A 16,287-nucleotide genomic window follows, 5' to 3' on the forward strand; every position below is an offset into this window, starting at 1 on the left:
ACTACAAATGTGCCCATTTATAACCTTCCAGTCATATGTGTATGGTTACAGAACTGCTCACATGAGGAAGGGACCTCCTGGGATCCTCTAGTTAAACCTCCTGCTCAAGCAACCAGGCAGAGCCAGCTGCCCAGGACTGTGTCCAGGGCAATCTCCAGGAATTCTGGAGACTTTATAACCTTCACAACCTGTCTGGCAGCACATTCCAGTGCTTGACCACCCTCATGGTAAAAAAGTGTTTTCTTTTGTTGAGATGAAGCTTCCCATGTTTTAGTTTGTGCCCATTGCCCTCCTTGTCACTGGGCTCTGAGAGGAGTCTGAATGTCTGTTCAAGTCCCCCTCCCCAGGTATTTATACATCTAAGATCCCCTGCAAGTCTCCTTTTTTCCAGCCAAATATGAAAGATTCTCCAGGTCCCTCTGTAATCTTCATGAACCTTTCTTTGCTGGACTTTCTTCAATGAGCATGTGTCCTCCTTCTACTAGGGAGCCAAGAGCAGGACACAAGCACCTAAAGATGGCAAATCAACATACAAGTACTGATTCTTATACCTTTTAACACAAACCCAGAATTAATTTGTTTAAAAAGTATGAAGTTCACTTTGCAGAAGATTCACATTGAGCTGCTCAAGTCAAAAAGTCTCTTGCCTGCCATACTTAGATAAAAACTTCCAAAAAGTAGTTTAAAGAAAAAAAAAAGTACAATGAAAAAGTCAGAGCTCTAAGGTAATCAGAAAGTGATACTACAAAAAAAATATGCTAACAGTGCTGATGCAAAGAAACAGTAAAAATTTGAGTTGTTAATGCTGTTGAACAGAAACTCCTGGGCACATTTCACCTTCTGTCATAGGTCTATTATCCCCTTAAAACAAGTTTCATTAGCACTAATAAAAAGAAATCTGCAACAAGGAAATTGGACTCCCTCAACTGTTAATTTAGGAACTCTACTGATTAGCATCTATTTGTAACATGCTGCTACAAATAATTATTTATACCCAGGAGCATTTTAGCCCTTGCTTCTTAAAAAGGCAGAAGGGTTCACTTACTTTTCTAATAACATTATTCAAAGTAGACAATTTCCATATTCCATCATAAGACAACACCTAGTGTTTACTACCACCAGTAAAAGAACATAATAGTCACTTCACTCTTTTATTCAGAATGCCTTTACCATTTAAAGAATCAGCTTAGAAGGCCTTGCCCAAAACATAACCTGAAATGAAGCAGAGCAACACAGGAGCTCTATAGCAAAAACATCAGCTGAGCATGAAAAGCAGAGAACAGTCTCTGACAATGTGGATAAGATGACCAGTAAAGCATCAAGGCCACATGGAAGAAGATGGAAGAATCTACAGAATGCAATGAAAGTAGAAAATTCTAAGAACAAATAAAAATATTTATTTACAGAGACAACAGAGGTTAAGAACACAATGCAACAGAAAAAAACTCCAGCAGCAAGGTTCTGACATGCCTGCAATCCACAAACATTAATTACTGTTATATGTGCTTATCACAGCTTAATACATACTTTCACATTAGGTGATACAAAGGTAAAACTAAACGCAGAAACATTTCTGGAAATTATATACTGCCCACAATTAGATCTAGCTGGAATCTAAGGCTTTCTAGAAAAAAAAAAAAAAGAAACTTTAATGAAATGCAGACTTAAGGTGAGAAAGCCACAAATAAGCTTCAGCTACTCAAGTCTCAGAGAGCAGCACATGGTACAAGCAAGACACGAAGCACCTTTGAGACAGCTTACCCTAAAAGCACTGCTATTAGGTTATTGGATTCCTGGAAAGGGCATATGATGCATCTGCTTCCATCTAATAAGCAGGTGTTCCATGAAAAGCTCCTCTCTAATCCCTTTGTTCCAAGTGTTCAGAAGAATGACAAAAATGAGAATGAAATTGCAATCACATGTAACAAGAACAAACAGACAGAAACAAAAGTGTCATGGAGCAAAGTAGAAAGTACTTATGACTCAGAAGGGCTGACTTTTCCCTTCTGGACTGAGTTATGACATCCACAGGAAACAGTACTGCAATGCCATAAAAACACAACAGTGATGTGAAACTGCAGAATAAACAAGCAGGAATTCCCCAGATTCTGCTGCTGAACCCAGACTGACTTTAAGATCTCCGGAAAGGAAAATACTTCAATAACATGCTTCTTCAATGCTCACAAACCTTCAACTTTGTATTGTACATGTGAGTTGATGCTTTCTCTGGAAAAGTATAGTCTACACAGACACATCCACAGGTATACAGGTCAAGAGCTGAACTCCTGGAAACAAGGCTAGTTATTTTTCTCTCTCTTAGCTACTGTAGCTGCCTTTCTGCAGCTATTCATAAAAGAAGGACAAAGTACAACTGCTGGAAAATGCCTTGGGTAAATTCTCACATGACCAGCCTCATTCAGAGGTCTCCAGGCTCTGCAGCCACATCCTCCAGGTCATTTCACCCAGCAGGTGAAAGTCACTGTCTGCAGGATTTAGGGGGTCAGATGATCAGGAGCGAGACCATTTGGTGTTAAAAATACCAAAAAAGCAGGAAGCAAGCAGGTCTGCAGCACTGCTGTGTGCCAGGTTCAGCCAGAGGCTGAGCTCCAGCTCCTGCTGAGCTCCTGGGGTGCGTGCAGGACAGCAGCACAGACAGCAGTGCCTGCAGCACACGGAGCTGCTGTAACCTTCACACGGCTCCTCAGGGCCACAAACACACACCCTTCAGCTGCAAGGTGGGGGGGTTGGTTTGGGCTGAGGGCTGGTTTTGATTGGAATGAGTGACAATATGTGAAAGTTTTTGGTGCGGTTTTTCTTTTGGTGGCGGGGGGAGGAGTTTGGTTTGGGTTTTTTGTTTGTTTTTTTTTTTTTAAATGCCAGAAAAAAAAAGGAAGTTACTTATTTTTCAACTTTTTTTCCTGAAGAATATTCCTCTACCTAAAAACAGTCAACAACAGATAACTAGTTAACATTTTGAAATTGATTAATTGGCTTTACAAATTTTGTGATGCTGATTAAAACAGCTACAGATTTTTAAATAATAATAATAGTTAAAAAAAAAATAATAGGAAAGGAACCTAACACTTTATTCTAAATCCAAGAACTAATTTGCTGTTCCTCCCCCAGAAGAGTTTGACGTGAAATGCCCGGGGGCTGGGGAAGGAGGGGCAGAGGGACAGGAACTAAAATGTCTTGCACTATTCCTTTCCAATGTTACAAGCCTGCAGCACAAGTTATGTCCCTTTACAGGGACTCCTCCAAGCTGTGCCTGAACAAACACTGATTCCCTGTAACCACAGCCTCAGCCATCAACAAGCACCCCTCTACCCTGCACAGCTGAACTACATCAGGCACACACGGCATATCACTGACATAAAATGCCACTGCAGTGTCTGCCCCACACAGACACCACACAAACCTTCAGAAACGGGATCGAGACTGTCAAGCTTCATCAAAAGCTTCCACAGTCTGGAGAAACCAACGCAGCCTCCAGGGACATCCAATCCTGCTGGCATTTCCCCCTGACCGTGGCACTGCGTTCAAGGCACACCTCAAATTACAGTTTTTCCACAAAACATCAGTAATGCAGCCCAGACTGCAGCCCCAACTTTTCTATTCTTCTCCTCACTCATCACTTCTCCACTTGGAGCCATCAGCACTTCTCTGTGGAGTCAGCCCTTCCTCTTTATGTGGCAACTGCTTTCTCTCTGAAGTGAGTGATGTGCCAAAACCAGCAGAGCAATAAACATCTCACTTGAAAAATGTTAACAGCACCGAGATACAAAATAAAGTCAGTTTCCTTTGTTTCCCAGACACTAACATTTTCAATTACTTCAATGCTTTTAAACCCACGCTCAGTCTGTTTAAATCAACTAAAAAATATTCTAACAAGTTCAGAACTCTGAACCAAATGACAGTTTGTTATAAAAAGAATATCATGATCAACACAAGCAAATAAATTAGATCAGCAGCCAGAAAATACTGCCTGAAGAAAAGCCACTGAGTGCAAGTCAGGATGAAAAATAAAAAAAAAAAAAACAAATGCTCATATGGTAAACATAGAAGTAGGTGGGTGGTTGTTCCACTGGTGAAAGTACAATTTTTTTATAAGCCTTGGGTCCATCCCATTCACATTTTGTAGCTGCAGGAACAAATCTTTGCAAATTACAAAGTGTTGCAGTAGTAAAATCATGCAAAGTGTTGATAAGTGCAAAGACACAAATCTAGGAGAAAAAAACCAAACAAAACCAAAAAACCCACAGTACCAAAAAACAAGAAAGGTCCAAATATTTCACAGAATTAAAAAAAAAGCTAATTAATCCAACTTATTTGGAAATGATAGTTGCTTGCAGGATTAGCATGGGGAGGTTATGGAGTGTCTTTATGAAAAATTTAATCCCCTTTGCAAAACAGATTCTTTCCACCTGTCCTCAGGTTTCATCCAGGACAGCAGCACTGTTTGCCAGCCTAACACATTTATGATTTTAGATCTTTGAATGATTCCTCAACAAATTTTTTTCCCACATATATCATTCTGGTCTACCCAAAGAATGGCATAAATTAACACTATTGGTATTAAGCTTTTTCACCAATAATGACAGGCAGCCTTTATTCTTAGTACTAAATACTATTTCAGAACGGTAAGAAACACTGATGGTTTTTCCTGCACTGTAACATTACACTGCAGAGAAGAAATTGTGTATTGTCCTACTGAATCCTCTGCCACCAGACTTAAATGAGGCACACAGCCATGGGATAAAACAATCCTGAATCAGCACTACTGAAGTGGTAACTAATTCTCCCATACTGTAAGCAAACACTGATCTTCCTTGAATCTCCACAAAAGAGAAAAATAAGGAATTTGTAAGGCAGGCAACAAAATCCAATCTGTGAGTGTATTTTTACGTAGGAAGAGTAATACCTCATTAAAAAGAGTAAAGAGTTAAAACAATTAAGTTTTTATAATTCATTAAGAATCATGCAGAATATAAAAACTGGAATACCCACTGCCAAAATTCAGGCAGTTTACAAAACTCAGAAGCCCTGTTTTGAGCTAAAAGAGCATTTTAAAGTGAAATTTCTTAAAAAACCCATTTCTCATGTTCACAACAGCCAGTTTCTGAATTTAGCAAGCAGTGAGTTTCTCAGCAGAAGTCTGGGAGAGATATCCAAAGATTCCTTCCAACCAGAACTACTCAACATTGCTTTTACTAAAAAACAGCCATTCCAGAACCAAAAGTGTGTACTGCAAAAAGCAGAGAAAGCAAACCTCAAAGTTCAGGAGTTAGAAAATCAAGCACCCCATTCTATAGAGTTCCTAGGACATTTTCAGCTGACAGCTGCACAAAGTACACAAAGATGAGCGTTTAGGCAGAAAAATCCTGCTTCTCCCTAGCAATGTGGGATAACTTGAGCATTTGTACTGCCCTGTAGGGACAAAATTCACCTGTAACTTCATATAAAGGAGATTAAATTACAGTATAGCTGCTTCCATTTGAAAAAGTAATAGGTGATGCTACTGATGTTATAGCCTTACTGATAAATAACACAATAAAAATTCAAATCTTCAGTGCTTACATTATTCTATTTTCATCTCCCATCCTACATGATTGTTTTATGCTATGGTGCAAAAAAAATTTAAATGTTAAAATATATTCCTGATTTCAGGTACTTATAAATCTCAGGGAAAGCAAGGATTAAGCATTAACCTACACTAGCTACAGTTTCAAAGTGGTTTAGCTGACTAAACAAATTAACACATAACAGTACATTTTTGCAAGACAAGTTAATTAACTTTTTCAAATCAAACTCTGGACTCTTCAACTGCTTACTAAGTGTTCTGACCCAAGAATTACTAAGAGCAAAGGTAGCAAATGGCAGAGTTCACCAGAAGAAGCAGCAGTTCATTAAACCTATCCTTGTCCTATCATTAAACCTATTCTTTGTCCGCTTGGCTGTTTCAGATTAGTCAGGCACACTTTCCATGCAGCACAGGAGTCCCACCCTCATCTCCCTGCTAAACACACCCATCTACAGGGAGGACTCCAGAGCAGCATCCTCCTGCTCAGTGGCAGACAGAGGCAGCACCTTTGTGCATTCTGCAGGCACACCAGGAATCCATCTGCACTGCTGCTGAGCCTGCTCCAAGCCACAGCACTCCTGCTTGCTACACGCTCACCGCAGCTCCAGCACCAGCCAGAGTGTTAAAAGGCCACTGAAGGGCCTTGTGAATGGAATGCTCTTCCACTGTTCTAAAGGAAAAGTTGTGTTCTTAAAGCAACTTGATAAAACGAAACTCAAGACATCCTTTAGACGGAAACCGCTAACCACAGACAGCGAGCTCCTACTTCACTTCCCGTGTGACCAGTCAACAGAGACCCTGCTCCCCACCAATGGCACTGGTGTTTTTTATTTTGTTAATTGTTTCCTGCAAAGGGAGTGGCAGAAGGAGGCAAGATATTTCTTGCAGAAGCTACTACCACTTTTTCCAAAGGATAAAGTCATCCCTGCTTAACAAGATAATGTTTCGGTTTCGTTTCTCAACAATCCCAAATGAAAGACACATAAATTTTTTGCTGAGAACTGCAGTCATCAGACAACCATAAAAATAAAACTATTTATAACTTTATGTAGCCCTGCAAGGTGCAGCAAGTTGCATTATGTTTTTGGACCACTTCCAACTCAAGATATTCTATGAACTTTAACAACCTCGTTTACCTTTACACGTTGTAAAGCTATTTTCATTGCACCTCGAAATATTGGGACTGTGCATAACTCATGGCCACTGCCTCAAACACATTATTTAGAAAAAGCTCATTACCTGTATTTCTATGCCAATGGGACTGCCACGTGTCAAGTTCCATTTTTCTTTCCAGACATCAGAACATTTCAGTCAAATTACATGCCATTACCTCAACGTGCTCAGCTTTCCTATACAAATTAGTTCAGCAGCCCTCCGAAGAGGAACTCCATTGAAATGAGACACCTCCGCGTAATAACAGCTACTGAGTAACACAGCTGAGCATATAACAAAATGCTCAACTAACCACAGGCTGAACCGCGACTTCAGCCAGGCAAATTGGCTGGAGTTTTTAAGCCCGGGGGCCATGTTAAGCATATTCTAGAAGCACAAAAGCAGCCCATCCTCCGGCAGATGACTCGTCAGAAGTCCGAGTGCCGGCTCACCTAGAGAGCGGCAGGCAGCAGCGGTGCTTCTGCCAGGAGCAGCGAGCACGGGCCCTGGCGGGGCTGCTGCATAAGGAACCCAGCCCGGCTGCGAACACCAGACAGACATGCATTACGGCTTTTATTGCGGGAAGCACCCGAGCAGGCTGCACCACGGCCTGCTCCGGCAGCCCCGCTGCACGAACACGCCCCGCCGGAGGGACACGGCTCGGGGGACGCCGGCAGCGCCTCCCGTCCCCTCCTCACGGCAGCGGCTCCCGCTCCTTCCCCGGCCCGGCTCCGGAGCTCCGGCGGGGAGGGCACGGCAGGCGGAGGACGGAAGGAGGGAGGGAAGGAAGGAGGCAGCCGGGGATGCTGCGCGCCGCCCCGCCCCGCCGCCGGGCCGCCCAGCAAATGGGGCTCCGCGCAGGGGGCTGCGGCGGCGAGCGGGGGAAGGAGGGAGGGGAGGAAACAAGGCGGCAGCTCCCCCGCACAATGGCCGCCCGCCCTCGCCCTGCTGCTCCCCGCCCGGCCGGCCCGGGCTGCCGCAGCCCCGCGCGAAGGGGCCCGCGGACCCCCGTACCTGCAGCGTCACCTCCTCGGGTCTCCAGTGCGGGCGCAGCCGGCGCAGGAGCTGCAGGGCGCCCTGGCGATAGCCGGGCCCCTCCCGCTCGCTGACCGTGATGTCCAGCTTGGGCACCTCCGGCGAGCCAGGCGGGACGTGGATGTAGTTGGACATGACAGCGGGCAGGACGCGGCGAGACACGGGGACACGAGAGTAGGCGGCCCTCGCTGGTGCTCCCTCCGCGGCGGAGCCGGCAACTGACGGGGAAATTTCCACTTGGGCTCCCGATAAAGCGGCTCCACCTCCCCGGCTGCAGCGCGGAGCAGCCTGGGAGAGCGGGAGGAGCCGGAGCCGGGCGGAGCCTGCTCGCAGCCCGTCCCCTCAGGCACCGCCCGTCCCCTCCCGAGCCCCGCTGTGCCTTCTGGAGTCCCGCTGTCCCCTCAGGCACCGCCCGTCCCCTCCGGAGCCCCGCGGTCCCCTCGATCACCCAGCCCAGGAGGGCATTCACCGAATGTGCCCGGGGCTGCTGCGGGACAGCGGCCGTGAAGGAACGCGGGCAGCTCCCGGCCCTCGCCGGGTTCGGAGTTGCCTGCTGCAGTTGATTTTTTGTCTTTAGTTTGGTCCCGGCTTTCGGGACCCCTCGCCGCGCCTCCCCTCAGGGCGCGCACCTGCTCAGCGCCTTGAGCCGCTCCCTGCACACAGCAGCTACGTTCTTTCATTTTTCCCCTCACTTATTTTGTGCTGGGAATCTTGTTGCCTTGAAGTTATTTTCGGCGGAAAAAAAAAAAAAAAAAAGTAGAGTTCAGACTACACCACAGATTGGTGGGGAAAAAAAAGGACAAGAAAAACCACATCTTTTTTAGAAATATTTTGATGCTCCCCCTAATAGTCCTACGAGTACCTGCCTCCTTTCATATTCTGTGCTTTTCCCACCGACCAAGGTGTTCTTCTGTAACAACTGAACTGAGTTAGACGAAGACACAAGAACTAGGTAAACAGTGGTCAAGCTCTCCCCTGGAGAGCTCTTACTCTGAAACAGACCCAGGTCAGGGCATCTTTAATCTCAGTATTCTTTTCCATCTAAACTTTGATTCAGACCAAGTATTTAAAATCTTCAGAGCCACGAATCTGTCTGGGAGAGCTCAAAATATTTTTTTTTTCCTTCTGCTGTATTTTAAATTAAAATTTTATGTTTATGGGTTTATGTTATTAGTGTAAGTTTGTTATTCTACATTAATAGGATTTTTCTATCAAGCATTGAAGGGGAAAGAACATCGGGGTCTGAATCAAATTTCAAATGCCATAAAATTTCACCCATTTCTTCCATTAGCCCATTTCACTTTTCCTTCTTTGAAAGTAAGGATATTTTGAAATTCAAATGCCTTGAAAAATAGTTTTCTTTTAACACACTCACCTTCATACAGTGTTTAGCCCTATAAGTCAATATTGCCATAGAGGCATGATATCACTCTACCAGATCAAGCATGTGATTCATAGGGCCTCTCTTCTGCTTAGGCAGTTTGGTAGATGATAAACTAAGATTTATTTATAGATTAAGGCCAAAGAGATATTTTGTTGAAATGAAAAGGTTGAATGCTCCAGTTTCCAAATGTTAATTTCGACAAGAACTGGCCTAAACAGAGATTCCATCTTTCAAATGCTGAGAATAATAAATACACCCACAAGAATGTTTCAGTTATTAACTCTGAGAAGCCTTGTGAATTTACCCAAGTCTGATTAGATTTCCATACACTGTATTTTTAACATAGAAGGGGGAAGCTGGAGCAGTTATGGTGCTTAGATTGTTTGGGAATGATGAGAGCTGAACTTCTGTATACTAAATATTTACATAGGACATGAAAGAACCTTGAATGTTTAGGCAGTAGCACTCCCATCTTTCTGGTCATGGGATAACACATCCTTTTGGCTTGTCCTCATGGGGCATTGGCAATTCTTAATTCCTAGGTTTTTATTTTAAAAAATCCTTATTTTCTTAATTCCTGTTATTTTAATCAATAGTTATAGTTAGCTACTCACCTGGTTTCCTTCCCTTTTAACCTTTTATTTCCCACAAATATCTGCTGTGTCCAGATCAAACCCCAACAAATGTGTTTTCTCTTAATGCTTGGTACGTTTGCAGGTACACCACACCAAACCAAACTCATGCCAAGGCTGCTCAGAGATGTTCACTGCAGGGAACTGAAGAAAACAGGATGTTTTGCTTCTCTCCCAGGCCTGTGCTCTACCAGTCCGACCTGCTTATCCTCCTTGTTCTGCCACTCTCTTTTCCCTTTTCTGCTATTCAGGAACCAGGTTGTGCCATTGAATTTATTCCTACACTTTTCACCTGGTCTTTATGTCAGTGCTGGATGCTTTATAAATGCTTTAAAAAAAAAAAAAAAAAAAAAAAAGAAAAGGCATAAAGAGCAACGTCAGGATCAGAACCAGTTTTAACTTCCCAGGTGCAGTTCACCTGGCTGCTTTCCAGAGCCAGTAATTCAGTAATTGCTTCAGAAGGACTCATTGCATAAATGTGACTAGAAATAGGACCCCTTCTAGCCATAATTAATTTTAATGGCCTTTTGCATAGTAGTGTTTCTAAATGCTTTATATTGTCCTAATCTCACAAGTAAAAACCTGAGTCATCAGAAGGTTTAAATCTGCCATTAGACCAGACAGTGGGCTTGGACAGAATTTTCTGACTTCCAGTCCTGTCCTTTGATCACAGGATTTCTTCAGTGCATTCAAGCATATCTTTTCTGTTCATTGTCTCACATGTATTATTTGTGTCAGGATGAATCACATCTCCGTACACAGGATATAAAACTGTAAGTCAGCTCTTACATATTTACTTATTTATTTATTTTATTAATTTTTTAAATGCCTGGTGGCTTAGCACCCACCCAGCAGCATCCAACAGCATCCTAGCAACAACTCTTGACACACAAAGTTGATCATTCTGTCATGCTTATTGTATTCTGTAAACAGATTTTGTTTTAATCTCGGGGAAGATGAGTTTGAAATAGTTTATTTTATAAAAATCTTGACAGTTTAGAAATTACTTAAAGATGAATACTGCTTGGTATGTTGTTGAAATGGTAAAAAGTCCTCTCTGCTGCAAGTTGCTTGACACAATAATAGGTTATAGCTTTTTCAAGTGTATTTTGAAAGCTATATGAGAGAGAGTAAAAAGCTCAGGGCTCATTGCAGTTTCCCAGCTTGATTTTCCATAGGCTCCCAGGTGTCACTCATGTGACAGTTCCACATGAGAACCTAGTGCCTGACCACCTAAGCCCTTTTTCCAGCATGGGAGTGCTGTGGTGCACAATGTGATGTGTTACAGGAGCTCCTCCAGCTCCTCCAGCTGCTCGGGGTTTCACAGGGAAGTCTCAGAAGCTTCTGGAGGAAGCCTGGACATCTGTGAATGGCCTTGGTTACCCCCCGGGCCTCTCAGTGAGTTCCCTCTGTGCTGTCATGAGCTGTGTGTGAGCAGTGACCCAGTCACACCCTGCTGGAAACCTCAGCAAACTCACTAGCCCCTGGCCCAGGCCTGCCAATTCAACTCAACTCCAGCCAGAGGCAAACCTGATAAAACCTGCCCAGCTCACAGGAACAAAGACATGCTTGCACTTAAGCAGGTGCTAAATCAAAACAAGCAGCTTAGAAAGGAATTCTGCAGTTTCTCAGTTTTCTGCATGCTGTATGTTTGTTTGGGCTATTTATAAAGCAATATAGCCACTGAGTTAAAAGAAGGAAGAAAAAAATCTTCATTTTAGTTACACTACTCAAAAAATACCTGTACCAAAAATAAGGGCTTAAACAAAGCAACACAAAATCATAATTAAGGCCAGTGCCTGTATTCATTTTAATAGATTAAGCTGTATTTGAAAAGTAGTTACAAGTTGACTGATCCTTGACTAAACTTGAACTCTACATGTGTCCAATGATTTACCCTATCCTGGTGTTTTTCTCAAGGGCAACAAGTACACATAATGCGTAAGTACCCAAAAAGAGTCTACTTCAGCGGATTTAAAATCTCCTGCATTCAAGAATAAATTCTCCTGCAACAATACAGGAGGAGGAGTTGAATGACTTTTGTACTTTCTAGAAATGTATGCTTTTCTAACATTTTATTGACTAACCAAACATCCTCCTACAACGGAAAGTTATAAACACCAGCAATTTAAAACACAGTCTGTGAGAAGGACAATATCAACTATGCATTTAAATGTCATGCAAGCTGTAAAAGAAGCCTAGAATAGTTTTACCTCTTTCTAAGGTACTATCAGAATGTCATTGTGTGTTCTCTAGTGAAATCTCTAAATCCATTTTACAGTATAGAGGGGGGCAGAGAGGAGATGGCTGAACTAAATTAAAACAATTAAAAACTGTGTAGGGGATTGTCTTGAGGGACCGAGAGCGTGGTTATCACACGTAAATGACTGCCACTTTAATTCAGCCTGACTCAGTGAGAAGGGAGAGAGAAACCCCATGGACGGAGCGCTGCCGGAGGGGCGGATCTCGGGTGCTGGTGACCAGAGCCCAGCTGGAAGCCTGTAGCTTGGTGTCCCCAAGGGCCAGCCTTGCTCAGCTCACTCCAGTGACCTGGGTGACCATCAGCACGACTGCTGATGACACAGAGCTGGGAGGAGTGGCTGATCCCCCTGGCAGCCGAGCTGCCTGTCTGTAAACCCTGGACAGCTGGGCACAGCAGAGCTCCACAGGGGCAGATGGGGTCCCTGCAGTGGGGGGGAAGAGCCCCAGCACCAGCACAGGCTGGGGATGGCCTGCTGGAAAGCAGCTCTGCAGGGAGCACCAGGGAATCCTGGGGACCAGAGGCTGTCGTGAGCCAGCACTGTGTCCCTGTGCCCAGGAGGGCCAGTGGCATCCCGGGGTGCAGTGAGCAGTGCCAGAAGGTCAAGGGGGCTTCTGTCCTCCTCCTTTCCCCAGCCTTGGTGAGGCACCTCTGGAGGGCTGTGACCAGTTCTGGGCTCCCCAGGACCAGAAGGGCTAGGAATGCTTGAGACAGCCCAGTGGAGGGCTGTGGAGACCATGGGGGTCTGGAGCTCCAAAGAAAGGCTGGGAGAGCTGGAGAAGGGATGGCTCAGAGGGGACATCACCAGTGCTTCTCAAGGGCAGAACGTGCTGCTGCTCTGTGACAGGGAAAGGGGCAGTGGGCACAAACAAACACAGGAATATCTGTCTGAAGAAAAGGGAAAACTTTACTTTGAAGGTGACAGGGCACTGGACAGGCTGCCCAGAGAGACCATGGGGTGTCCTTCTCTGGAGATACTCAAAACTCACCTGGACCTGATCCTGTACAACCTGCTCCAGGTGAGGTGAGAGGTTGGACCAGAGGATCTCCAGAGGTTCCTTCCAACCCCAGGCATTTTGTGATTCTGTGAAAGGCACAGAAGGGTGTCAAAGAGGGCAGATGAGAGACAGAAGGGAAAGAGCAGGAAATTGTTGCAATTCTCTGTTAATGAGAGAAGAAATTACTAATCTGGTTTATGTGTCTTCCTCACACAAACACCATTCCCAGCAACTTTCTTGGGAGTTTCAAGAAGTCAAGGACTAAACAAACCAGAAATTATGCCAAAGTTGCACTGCATTCTTGTGCTTATGACCAGCTCCTTTCCATTAAATTGACAGATGACCAGGAGGAGTCTGGGCCAGCACCACAACATCCTTTCCATAAGCATGCCAGCTTGTGTGCTAAGGCCCGTGTGTCCAGCAGACTCCAAGCTGGATGCTCTTTTGGTGCCCCTGTGTGCACCTTCTCTCTAGGTCTTGCTCCCAACCTTGTTCAAAGTCCATTTCCTACAAAATTAAGGTTAATGTGACCAGATTTTGTGTCTGCCCTCCATTAATGGTTCAAGAAGGAGCAACTTTAGAATTTCATTAGGTCATTAAATACCAAGGATAGTTTCAAATCCTATAATTGGGAATTACTGAACAGGTGAAGCCTACAATGTGTAGGTCATCATCTCAGGCTGCTTTTGAAAGCCCTACAGATTGTTATTATTGTTTCCAGGATTATTTCATTATTCACCTTGGAGATTTTATTTGCTCCCATGGCATTGGTTCTCAGGGGGCTGGCAAAAGGAGTATCGTGGGCACAAGAGAAGAACAGCTCAGAGCAGCCTGATATTTAATCATAGGTTGTAAATATCTTTTACAGACTTGTCTGCAACTGTCGCTAAGCATAGAAAATTACTAAATTAGTCAGTTTCATTTATGTTTTTCTTAAGGGAGATCTTGGAACATTAGTTACATTACATTTCAGGTTTAAGGACAACAAAGCTATGTATTCCTCTTGGAAAAGTAAAAGAGTATTTTGATAGAGAATAAATAAAATATAACAAATTTATTGCAACTATACCAAAGGTAAAGGGGCAAATTTTGCCCAATTCTCCATCTTCCCTTCCACAGGGCTCCGGAGTTCTACAGCCACAGGAAGCGCAGAGACTGCAGGGGAGGAGAATTGCTTCCCTGGCTCCTGCAGCTTGGACATCAGCATGAAGCAATCAGGAGGGTAATCAAGGAGAAAGGTATACAAGAATTGCCACAAGAACATTGTGTCTTACTAGGAGTACCCAGTGCTAGCGTAATTCAGAGTTTAAGTTTTCTCAAAACATCTTGAAAGAAAACAAGTCTCACTGCAGTGTGAGCCAACACAGAATCTTTACTGGCTTTCCTGGATTCTGGTCCTTGCTCCTCTTTCCCTAAAACGTTTTGGACTGTGTAGCAGATCCAGCTCTGCAGTCTGCACTTGAAGATGTGGCACACCCGCAAGGTTTGTGGTTTTGTGAATCCACCGAGCTTTTAACATGTGAAAAGCAAAGAATATTCATTCCGGCTCCCCCCAGGCCTCCCCCTTCCCCCACGCACCGGAGGTGTGGAGCCGTGCCTCCGATTCTTTCTGGCTCTCTGGAATTTTGCATTTCTGTGTCAGCTGGGCCTCCCTGCCCGCGCTCCGCGGAGGCTGAGCACACCCAGAGCACAGCAAATCTTGTGCAAGCAGCTGCAGCGTTCTGCTTCTCTGTGATCCGTGTGTCTGTGGCTTCAGGGTTATTCTGATAGTTCCCTTTTTATCTAGATTGGAAGTTTCTAAGTGAGGAGAATTTTTGTTTAGAAGATACTGATTTCCCCGGTATTTGTTACAATTGGCTGTATTTCGAGTATGTCAGGCGCTTAGTCAGCTGTTCCTGCAACTGAGACTTGTTTTTCTTCTTTTTTTCCCTTTCATCCAGTGGAAAAAGTTTCCTGCTGTTCTCCCTACTGATATTTGATATCCTATCTCCAACTGATGTACATATTTAACTTTTAAAGAACAGCATGTCAGCTAGCTCTGCTAATTAAGACTCTTTCTGGTTTTGTATTGTTTGGTTTTCTTTTGTTGTTTTGGGGTTGTTTTTTTTTTTTTTTGTTTTCACTGAAAGATTATTTTGGAGGTATTACTTCTCAGAGGAATGATTTTTTTCTAATCCAGCTCCCTCTTCTTAGCAATAAGAATTTAAAAAAAATCACTTGCTCATGCTTGGTAGCAATGTATTTGTTTAATCTTCAGCATTAAAGGAATGCTTACAGGGAGCAAAGCAGCCAGTCAGCAGCTTTTTGGAATGTCTGCTACAAGTCATTATAATGCAAAAAAGTAGGGAACTTGAGAGATTTGCTTTTAGTTTCTCTGGAAGTGTTTTACATTCTAACAGCATTCCTGATAATAATCTTTCCTCCTCTTTTTTTTTTCCTTCTTTTTTTCTTTCTTTCTTTCTTCTTCTTCTTCTTTTTTTTTTTCAGGAAATAATCTTTCTGGCCCCACCAGCAACTACTTACAGTGGAAAGCAACAGTGGGAAGCCATTAATAGGTGGTTGTTGATGGTGTTATCAAAACGTATTAGTAAGAGAAAGGCTAAAAGCTGTCCACTGATCTTTTTATGATGATCTATGACAAAAAAGCTTCCAAACCATTCAGAGAACACTGAACTCCCTACCTACCTTTACAGGTATTTCTTTCCCACTGTCTTTGGGAGCAGGAAGCTCCAAGTGGTAAAAACCCACAAGTACACAAAAGCAGGAGTACTGAAGGAATGTTAGAAGGGCAGAGTGACTGATGCTGTCATCTGATGGATTCATTGCCCAGATTGACGTGTTTATATAAAAACCTGCAGTGCTGTTCACAGACCCTCAGTGGTGGACCAGTGGAATTCGTGAGATAGCAGCTGGGACAATCACTTCCAGTTCAATAAATCTTTGTTTTCCTTTGCTTTACTAAGTTGCAAAAAGGTCATTGGTTCAAGGTCAATTTCTGTGTGCTTCTTAAAGTGTCCCAAACCAGCTCTGACACAGCCTCAATCACATCTTCCTTACAAGGCAGCACCACAGGGTGATGAAGGAAGTAGAACAAACCCAAATATCTGAACTTTCAGAATCTACTTTTTTTTGAAAAATTACCTTTAAAATCTCCTTGACAAAATTCAGGTCACAGCTTATTGCTTGTTCACCTTCTGCCAGTCAGGGATTTACATTTCCTCCACCAAGAAGGAAACCCTTTCTAT

General features: G+C 43.7%; 1 protein-coding gene and 1 long non-coding RNA gene across 3 annotated transcripts in view; one reads left to right on the plus strand and one right to left on the minus strand.

Annotated features, from left to right (window-relative positions):
- The window catches only part of ETNK1 (ethanolamine kinase 1), a 29,190-nt gene extending 21,139 nt beyond the window's left edge, over window positions 1-8,051 (minus strand). Inside the window, exon 1 of one of the 2 annotated variants that reach the window (XR_010362916.1) lies at window positions 7,748-8,051. Coding sequence is in view for 1 of the 2 variants with exons in the window: in XM_064421484.1 (XP_064277554.1) it covers window positions 7,748-7,903 (156 nt within the window). In the remaining variant the exon portion in view is untranslated. The remainder of the gene's footprint in view (window positions 1-7,747) is intronic. The other variant, XM_064421484.1, reaches the window with a different exon arrangement.
- Window positions 8,052-10,131: 2,080 nt separating this feature from the next.
- Window positions 10,132-15,996, plus strand: LOC135301175 (uncharacterized). Its single transcript, XR_010362918.1, has 3 exons — window positions 10,132-10,557; window positions 14,162-14,280; window positions 15,530-15,996. It is a non-coding gene; the product is annotated as an uncharacterized LOC135301175 (long non-coding RNA).
- Window positions 15,997-16,287: the final 291 nt, after the last annotated feature.

The sequence above is a fragment of the Passer domesticus genome, chromosome 5 (assembly GCF_036417665.1).
Source record: "Passer domesticus isolate bPasDom1 chromosome 5, bPasDom1.hap1, whole genome shotgun sequence".
NCBI lineage: Eukaryota > Metazoa > Chordata > Aves > Passeriformes > Passeridae > Passer > Passer domesticus.